The 10,018-nt window shown below is 47.1% G+C and overlaps 1 protein-coding gene across 1 annotated transcript; it reads right to left on the bottom strand.

The window, feature by feature from the left end:
* On the bottom strand, nucleotides 1-9,646 carry LOC149310183 (polypeptide N-acetylgalactosaminyltransferase 4-like). Its single transcript, XM_089533860.1, has one exon. The coding sequence runs from the start codon at nucleotides 9,030-9,032 to the stop codon at nucleotides 7,245-7,247; it is 1,788 nt and encodes a 595-aa protein (XP_089389986.1). The 5' UTR covers nucleotides 9,033-9,646; the 3' UTR covers nucleotides 1-7,244.
* Between the last annotated feature and the right edge of the window lie 372 nt (nucleotides 9,647-10,018).

Genomic DNA, 10,018 nt, shown 5'->3' with positions numbered 1-10,018 from the left:
TTAAGATTTAACTGGAAAAATGTTTATTTGTTTTTTCAAGAAATGTATAACATTTATTCATTGTAAAGTTATCTGTTTTCCTAGACAGACATTGGAAATCAGTAGTTTAAGTGGCTCACAGTAAAAAAAAGTTCCCAAAGAATTTTATGATTCTCCAAAGAACTGAAGCATGCATACCTTCATTATTCAGATATTAAGTGTTTTAGAAGCCTCTAAACATTGCTTGGCCTAAATTCGCTTTCACAACAATGCTTCAGTACCAGCAGTGAGGAAGGCAGAAAGACTTGCCCAATTCTGTAGATGGGAGCAAATCCCGCAGCAGGTCATCTCTATGCACCGCCTATCCGAACGGATCTTGACTTAGCAGCAACCCTACAGCTAAGAAGATTGCCAATGCAAATTCTTAGTAAACAAAAAGGATTTATATATCTTAATGCGCACACACACAACCTCACTGTTCAGAGCAATTAGTAAACCCTTGGTTCTTCCACAAGGAGTTGTGCTTATTAGTACAGGTAATAAAAAAAATTAATTGATTCAATTCTGCATTTTTGTTTCTTTGTGCAAGTTCTTAACAGCATAAACCTACGCATGTTTTTACTCTAAGTCAAGTCCTACAAAGTTTGATGGGACTTAAACTCAATTATTACTGATTGACAGTACAAGCCTACGGACTAGAAATGTAAACAGGCCTCCTTAAGAAATATAATTCCTCCCACACACACACACACACACTTTAAAAAGGGGAATAAGGCATATAGGTGACAGAGGTTGCATAGTTTGCACAGGTTCATATTGAAATAGTGCTTGGCAGAGAATAGAGCCATCTGTGGCATCCACATTAAAATAATCTCTCTCTCTCTTTTCTTTTTAAGGTCACTTCTGGCTATTCACGGCCCGATTTAGACGGGCCTTTGTGGCGCCCCCGTCATGTGCTAGGGGTTCACAGAGGTCACACCGTCCATATGGGCCCTAGCACGTGATGGGGGCCTTCTACACACGAGTGCCGCCATGTTGAGGCGACGGACGCTTAGCGTCCACACATCCTGGTGCCTTTGTGACGCCGCAAGTGCACCATTGGCGCATTGTGGCGTCACAAAGGTGCCACAAGAAGAACCTGCTTTTGCGGGTTCTTTTTGTTCCACGACGGAGCTGCGCGGTTTGTCCGCTGCGGCTCCCTCGCGGAGCAAGCCAGAGCGGCGGGAGACTGCCCTTTTTGGGCATCTGTATCCCGCCAGAGACACTCTGCTCCTCAGTCCTACCCAACCACTTCATGATATTAAATCATCCCAATACTAAAGTGCCACAGAAATACCTTGGCATATCCTATTGGACAAATGTGCACAGAAATCTCAAGCGAAGTGCTTCAGTACAATTATTTCCCCATCATTCCCAATTCTAATTTTGTACAGATTTGTTCAGAATAACAACATGAAGCTTCAACATGAAGTCTCAAGAGCAGATTCAGAGAAATGTGTGCTTTGCACCACAAGCTGACATACAAACATCGTATACTGGGGTCTCTGTGGCACTGGATCGTCAGGAGAGGTCCAGCATACTTTTGGAAAAGGATGGTGTTCGGAGTTCAGTGCAAGTCGGCCGACTCCAGACCTGCAGACCCTCCTGTACAGAAACTGCAAAATGCATTATCACAACACAGGTCAAGTGTGGTCATCTGAATACTACTTAAATGTTTCCACATAGTCTATTTCTTCACCTTAAGCTGGTTGGATAAAATGGGTTTATTTTTATTGGCAACAGACTCAGCGTGCCATTATACCCTACACTTGTAGTCAAGCCCCTGGGATCACAACACAAAGGGGTAAGTGCTATAGTGACTTTGTCACAGATTGACTTCTGTTCCACTTCAGGAGACAGGATAAGGCTTTGGCCAGTGAGTGCAAACAACAAAAATCCCAGTTCTACATACATGGGAAGTCTACATTTCTGCAGCTGGCAAACTCCTGCCTCCAACCCGCCCCAATTAAAAATGCATAAAAGATAAATGTTCTCTGGAGCAGCGGTTCTGGCCCCAAACAGGGCCCCCAATTGCCCCCAACACAGAAAAAAGTGGCCCCAGAAATGGGCCTCCAGCCACTTCTGGTTTCCGTCAATCCACCCCCGACCCCCCACCCAAACGGATGGGCCTTGGGCAGCCCTTGGTCTTCAGTGCAAAAAAATCTGACTCCAGGGCTATTGGATGTGTAAAATAATGTGTATTTTTTGGCACGACCAAAATGGCAGTTAGGGAAGAGATTACGAGAGGAAAGAAGGAAACAAAGAATAGTAGTTACAAACAGTTTAAGGCACTGCGTTTCCTCCTATCTCTCCCTCACTCTGTAACCCGTGAAGACTGCATTAGAGGTATTATTTCCTGTAGCATACAGACCCATTTATTTTGCCTTCATACAAGGGCAAACAAGTTTATCAGGTTTTAAGCACACAGCGACCTATCAATTGTTTGACAAGGGTTGATAAACACACAAGCGTTTACGCCTCTGGCGTGCCACGTTCCGGAAAAATCTCACTTGTTCCCAGGCTACGTAGCCCACAAGTTTCCCCATCTGAAACCTGACATTGAATGAACAGGTAATTTTGAAGAGCAAACTAGATTCTGTATTACTCCAGAGAGTAAGATTTACTTCCAGGTTGGAGTGCCAGGTTGTCAAGACAGCTTTCACAATTAAGTTTCAAATAGCTGGCCTACTTTGTGCTTTAAAAGCAGCTGGCTCTGGAAGGCCTTAATGCAGCTCCTCTTTACATAACAGTCTATAGCTATGGATTGTGTGAGAGCAAAGGTAGCGTAGCGGTTTGAGCCTTGGACTACGACTCTGGAGATCAGGGTTCGAATCCCTGCTTGGCCATGGAAACCCATCAGGTGACCGTGGGGAAATCATACTCTCTTGGTCCCAGCCCTTAGGCTTATCTTAGGCCAGGGAAACTACTTGAAGGCACACATCAACAATATATTGTGCCCAGTGAATGAAATTGGCCCTCCACATTTGTGGCTTTGACTTTTGCGGATTTGATTATTTGCGGGTTTGATTAATATGCTCTCTCTAGGAATCTTTAGGTCCTCCAGTGCAACTCTGCCAGAAGTTGACCATAGAGTTATGCTGGAGAACTTAGAAGTTCCTAAAGAAAACACTTCTCTAGGCATTTGTAGGCCCTCCAGCATGATTTGATCTGGATTTCCTGCATGGCAGGGGGTTGGACTGGATGGCCCTTGCGGTCTCTTCCAACTCTATGATTCTATGATTCTATGATCACCTTCTGGCAGATGTTGACCGTAGCGTTGCGCTGGAGGACCTGGGAATCCCTAGAGAGGTGTTCTCTTGGATAAGAATTATATGCTTTTATTTGTGGTTTTCCCACATTGACGGGGGTCCTTCACCCTGAACCCCAGCAAACATGGAAGGACCATTGTAAATACAACTTAATAAAATACATACACAAACACTTAGATTGCTTAAGCTTTGTTTCCTTTTTCATACCAAGAGGCAAGTTACATAGGTCCCTAAACTACTTTCAAAAGAACCTACAAATGTGTTGTCTGCAATTGGATGTTTTTCTCCCATAGTCTCTCCCAAACGAGGAAGGACAGAATTGTCTATTTAGCCTTGTATAATTTAAGAACCCAAACACAGCAACTGAAGACTAGGGCTGCATCTGCACTGCAGAAACAATCCAGTTTGACACTACTTTAACTGCCATGGCTCAGTGGTAAGGAATTCTGCAATTTGTAGTCTGATGTGGCACCAGAGCTCTCTGACAGAGAAGGCTAAATGTTATTATTATTATTATTATTATTATTATTATTAACTTTTATTTATGAAGCGCTGTAAATTTACACAGCGCTGTACATACAATCTTTTAGTTAGACGATTCCCTGCCCTGGGGCTTACAATCTATAAAGACATGACACAGAAGGAGAAGGGAGTGGTGGAGGGAAAGGGTCAGAGGTCCAGCAGTTCCTCTCTACCTCCGAGGCCTGGACCAAGGCAGATGGACTGGAGGGAGGGGGAGGCTTCATAATGGATGGTTAATCATCCATTATGAATAATGAATTATATTATATGAATTAATAATTAATAATTAATTAATTAATAATTAATGAATAATTATATGAATTAATGAATAATGAATAATCCATTATGAATAATTATGAATAATGGTCTCACAAAACTACAAATCCCAGGATCCCACAGCACTGAGACATGGCAGTTCAAGTGGTGTCAAACTGGAATATTTCTGAAGTGCGGATGCAGACCTGGACATCATTCATACTTTCTGCATCTGTTTGAATTCTGTCAAACGCATGTTACTACACAATCACAGGAGTATAGTCTCAGTTCAAGGCCCCGACTTAAAATGCAGAAAGTTAATTGCCACTTTCTGCTACAAACGAACAACCAGCCAATCTTAGATAATAACTGATTGGAGAAATTATACCCTCTTAGGATATCCCCCCCCCCCTAAGAATATACCACATTTTCAAAGAAAAGAAATCCTTTTGGCCTTCAGGAAAATCTGTATTCTATCCTCTTAGACGTAAAATGCGTTAAAATGTGCCACTCGCAAAACCATTTACTGCACCACTGATTTTAAAGAGAGCAACATGTGCAAGATTATCATAAAAACAATGTTGAGACACAGACAAAGAACGGGATCCATCCCTAATTGCAGCATTTAATACTGAGCCGTATTACCCCAGAGTTTTTTGCCACTATAGAAAGCTGGATTTCTCATTATTTCTGTGAATTATAAAACTGGAAAGAGGACTATCCCACTGGAACGCTTAACCTACTTCCAGCCTGATTGTTTCTGCTCCTGTTCCAACAGTCAAAAATGTGACGGTTGTTACCGTCTGCACACAAACTGCTCTTGCTTAAATAAAAGCAAGATGTATGTATATATAGGAGAAGCAAGCTCAAGCCTATAAATTCTGTTCCCCGAAGCCAAGAAATTGTCTTTCCACACAACCAAACCCTTCAGTTCAGCATCCTAAGGGCCACACATCTTCCTTTACCCACCTGAAACATTATGCTAGCTGTATATTGTGTGTCCAATTTAATTACTACAGAATTAGAATCTGTACTCTGGCTGAACATAATTTTGTTTCCATTTACCTCCTTCCCGCAACGTTATAGTAATCTGGTTCTACGAGACTATTACTTTCAGACTACTATACCATTAATATTAATGAATCATCATATCCTAGAGTTCGAAGAGACGGCAAGGGCCCTGATCCAGTCCACCCCCATTTTGCCATGCACGAACTCTCAATCAAAGCATCCCCATGGACAGATGGCCATCCAGCCTCTGCTTAAAGGCCTCCAAGGAAGGAGACTCCACCAAAATCTCTCAGGGAGTTTGTTCCACTGTCAAACAGCCCTTACTCTCAGGAAGTTCCCCCTAATGTTGAGGTGGAATCTCTTTTCCTGGAGCTCGCATCCATTGCTCCATTGTGTTCTAGTCTGTGGAGCAGCAGAAAACAAGCTGGCTCCCTCCTCACTATGACATCCCTTCAAATACTTAAACAGGGCTATTGTATCACCTCTTAACCGTCTCTTCCCCAGGTTAAACATCCCCAGCTCCCCAAGTCATTCCTCATAGGGCTTTATGGTTTCCAGACCCTTCACCATTTTGGTTGCCCTCCTTTGGACACACTCCAGTTTCTCAACATCCTTTTTGAAATTTGGTGCCCAGAACTGGACGCAGGATTATTCCAGGTGAAGCCTGACCAAAGCAGAATAGAGTGGCACCACTACTTCCCTTGATCTAGACATTATATTTTTATTGATGCAGCCTAAAATTGCATTGGCCTTTTTAGCTGCCGCATCACACTGTTGACTCATGTTCAACTTGTGGTCTACTTGGACTCCTAGATTCCCTTTCACATGTAGTTTCAGGTATCTCCCATCCTAAATGCATAGATATAGGATGGGAGACACCTGGTTTAAGGTTGTTTGTTTTCAAATTAACAAATTAGATTAGCATAAAAGGCACTTTCTAACCAGCAAATCCCCAAATCTGATATTCAATTTCATAATAATGCACTGTAGTTTAAAAAAAATTAGTAAGAAAATAAACCCCTTTAGATGTTATCTTACATGAAGTTAAGATATACTACTCGAAAGACAAAGACAGCTGTGTTAGTCAGTAGGCAAAGAGATCTAGAGACTGAGGGCCAAAATACACTGCAGACATAATCCACTTTGAGACCACTTTATCTGCCCTGTATCAATGCTAGGGAATCCTGGGGACTGTACTTTTGTGAGACATTTAGCCTCTCTGTGAGAGATCTCTGGCGCCACAATAAACTACAATTCCCAGGATCCCCTAGCATTAACCCAGGGCAGGTAAAGCGGTCTCAAAGTGGATTATTTCTGCAGTGTGTTTTAGACCTAGGTCTGCTTCTACTTCTGATGCAGAAGACCTAGTCTATGGACTTTATCACATGGCGACAACTGGAAGGATAAACAGTGATTATTCCATGAACATTGCGCATTTATGATTAAGATTTTCACACGATGTCATGCATAAAGCGCCATTATCCCGGGAATATGCTGTGAAAATTGCACAATTGTGATAAAGGTTTTCACATGACGTTGCGATGAAAAGTGATTAAAGTGCTATTATCATGGGCATAACCAGGCAATAAACAGCAACAAATCATTCACGGGAAAACCCTGCAAATGATATGTTGCTGTTTATTATCTGGTTGTTCCTGGCACTTTAATCACACTATGGTTTTAATTGCGATCGCGTGGTTTTCATGGGATAAACACCTTTTAAACTACCAATCCCCCCCCCCATGTGATAAAGCCCTATGAAAGCTTATGCTGCCTACATCTTTCTCTCAGTCTCAAAGGTGCTAAAAGGTCCCTTTCAATACTCAAGAGACAGTACTTTTGGACAGAGACTAGGCCAGCCTCTCTCAGCCTTTTTATCTCGGAGGAACCCTTGAAATAATGTTCAGGTCTCAGATAATCTCTGCATAAAAAGGTATTATATCTACAGCTCCAAAACTGTTGATCCCCCCCCCCCAAATCAGAATCCCTTGTGGATAACTTGCGGAACTTGGTTGTCATTAGAACAGCCTAAGGACAACTTGTGGGACTCTAGGGTTGCAGGGAACCTTGATTGAGAAACCCTGGACTAGAACCATAGAGTTGGAAAAGGCCTCAAGGGCCACCCGGTCCAAGGCCCTTCTGCCACGCAGGAAGACGCCAATTGCTACCCTATTTCTCAAACTTCCACACTTGGTTTTTGTCTCCCGCGTGACATGTCCTCATTTGAACATCAGCTCGACCCTCGGGGGTACGGTAAGCGCTAAGGCACTTTGCTGAATGGGGATGATAAATGGTCCCATCGTCTCTAAAATGCCATTTAATGGTTTCTGGGATGGGAATGCCATCTTTGGGGCAATTTCTCATGCCTACAAAATCCTTTTGCTCAGGCACCTCGGCGCAGAGCTCGGTCACAGAGTTAAACCTGATCTCTTGATGTGACGTGTACTCGAAGAACTGGTTCCCTCCTTGGCCGTGGCACCCAAAGAGACTCACATGGGCCCCCGTCGGGTTGTGTTCGGGCGAATTGTAGTCTAGGCACTCCGAGGAGATGCCCATGCTGTGGATTGCGCCGTGCCAGCCTGGCCGATCCTCAGGAACGTGCAAATGGGGAAAGATGTTTTTCAAATACCAGTCAAAGTTCTTGCACTTCAAGTGCTTCCTGAGGAGTTTTCTCTCCGAGAGATCTCCATAGTTCTCTTTGCGCGCGGGAGGGTTCCTGTTGTAGAAGTGCTCTTTGTACTCATCCATCCACACTTCCGCCGCCCGCGCCGTGTTCTGGAGGAAGTTGGGCCTGGCGTACGGAGCCCGCTTAGGAAACACGTGCCCCACGTGCGAACAAGGATGGATTTCCAGTATGCCTCCGCACTGCCAGACCCTGAAGGAGAGCTCCAGGTTCTCCCCTCCCCAGACATCCATCCCCATGTCATAGGTACCAAGGTACTCAAAGTACTTTTTACTGACGGCGAACAGGCCGCCAGCCATGGTCGGGGACCTTATGGGGTCAGTTTTAGACTTCCGCCTTTGACGCTCGTAGTCGGGTACCGAGTGCCACTGGAACGTCAGCCGCCAATCAAACCCGCCAATCATGGGCTCTCCCGACTGCATGTAGAACTCGAAGGTATTCCAGTCGATGGTGTCGATGACGGGGCAAATGACCACGCTCTCGTTCTCGGCCACTCTCTGGAGAAGCGGCTCCAGCCACCCGGGGACACACTCACAATGGCAGTCCAGGAAGGTGAGGACGTCGCCCGTGGCGAAGGTGGCGCCGATTAGCCGGGCTCGGACCAAGCCTTCCCGCTTGTTGGTCCGGATCAAGCGGACCCTGCGCAGGCCGCTGACGTACTTCTCGAGCTCGTTCTTCAGGTAGGCCTTGTCGCTGAGGTCGTCCACCAGGATGATCTCCTTGAGGAGGACGGCCGGTGAGGTCTCCAGCACGCTGTGGATGGTCCGGAGCAGCGTGGACCAGGCCTCGTTGTAGAAAGCGATGACCACGGAGGTGGTGGGCAGCCGGCGGTAGTCGTAGGCCTTGGCCTTGCACTCGGCCATGCGCCCGTCCTGGATGTGGCGGTGCAAGGAGATCCTGTCACTCAGGTGGATGTTGATGGCGTAGCGCTCCACCATCTCCTCCTCCAGCTTCTTCTCCTCGGGGCTGAGCTGCAAGTGGGCCGCCTTGCCCCATTCCCCCAAGGCCCGGGGGTCCGGGGGCGCCTTGCGGTAGACCGGACGGGCCAGCTCCCCCTCCTCCTCCTCCTCGGACCCCTCCGGAAAGCGCCTCTGCCCTCTACCTCCTCGCGTGGCCCCATCTGCCCCGAAGCCCCCCACGGAAGAGGGCACCTGGAGGCCGGAGAGGGCCAGGGAGGCCAGGAAGAAGGCGGCCCCCAGGGCCAGGAGCCCCAGCAACAGGCAGCCCCCGCTGCGGCCCACCCAGGGGCCCTTCCTGGCCAGGCGGACCCTCATGGCGGAAGGGGGCCACAGGGCGGCCCACTCCCCACTTTCCTCCTCTCCCTCCTCCTCCTCAGTCTGAGGGGAAAATGAGGCCACTCTCTTCCCCTTCTGCCCCTTCAAGGCGGGGAAAAGAGTTCTAGGTGCCGAGGGAAGGCTGGTGGAGGCTGGAAGGAGGATAAATATGAAGAATATAGATATGAACGAAGATGTCGTCGTCGTCGTCGTCGTCGTCGTCGTGAGGGGAACTGAGGGCGCCTTCCTTCGTCCTTCGTCCTTCTTCTCCTCCTCCTCAGTTTCTGTTTCGACCCAAAGTCCCCTCACGCGCCGCCTCCGTCTGCCTTCCTTCCTTCCTTCGGCGTTAAATAAAGTTGTCCTGGAAGAAAAAGGAAGGCGAGAGGCGGAGAGGGAGGCGAGGGCTTCTTCTTCCCGCCCCTTCGGTGGGCCGCCCCCGAAGCCCCGCGGAGCCTCAGACCAAGGAGCCGCCGCCGCCTCCTCTTCCTCCTCCGGCCTCAGAGCCTCACAGAACCGCCATGAAGGGCGGGAAAAAGGAATGGAAGGGAAAGGCTGGGAGAGAAGGAGAAAAATAATGGTCTTCTGAGGGAGAGGAAGGCGGAGGGACGCCGCCGTGGAAGTTTGCTTTTGGTTTTATTGGGGTTGAGCTCATGAGGGAACGAAAGGGCGGCTGAGGAGAAAAGGGCGGTCTGAGGGAAGAGGGAAGGAAGGCTGAGGGAAGGGCACCTCAGAGGAAGTACCTGAGAGGGAAGGAAATCTATGAGGGTTTGTTTTGTGAGGGAGGAGAAGAGCATCTGAGGGAAGGAAGGCTGAGGGAAGAGCACCTCAGAAGAAGTACCTGAGAGGGAAGGAAATCTATGAGGGTTTGTTTTGTGAGGGAGGAGAAGAGCATCTGAGGGAAGGGCACCTCAGAGGAAGTACCTGAGAGGGAAGGAAATCTTTGTGAGGGAGAAGAAGAGCATTTGAGGGAAGAGGGAAGGAAGGCT

The sequence above is a fragment of the Sceloporus occidentalis genome, unplaced genomic scaffold (assembly GCF_023333645.1).
Source record: "Sceloporus occidentalis isolate IW3139 unplaced genomic scaffold, rSceOcc1.0.p SCAF_7, whole genome shotgun sequence".
NCBI classification, from domain to species: domain Eukaryota; kingdom Metazoa; phylum Chordata; class Lepidosauria; order Squamata; family Phrynosomatidae; genus Sceloporus; species Sceloporus occidentalis.
Note: the sequence above shows the minus strand (reverse complement) of the source record. Positions and strands in the feature narration are given on the sequence as shown.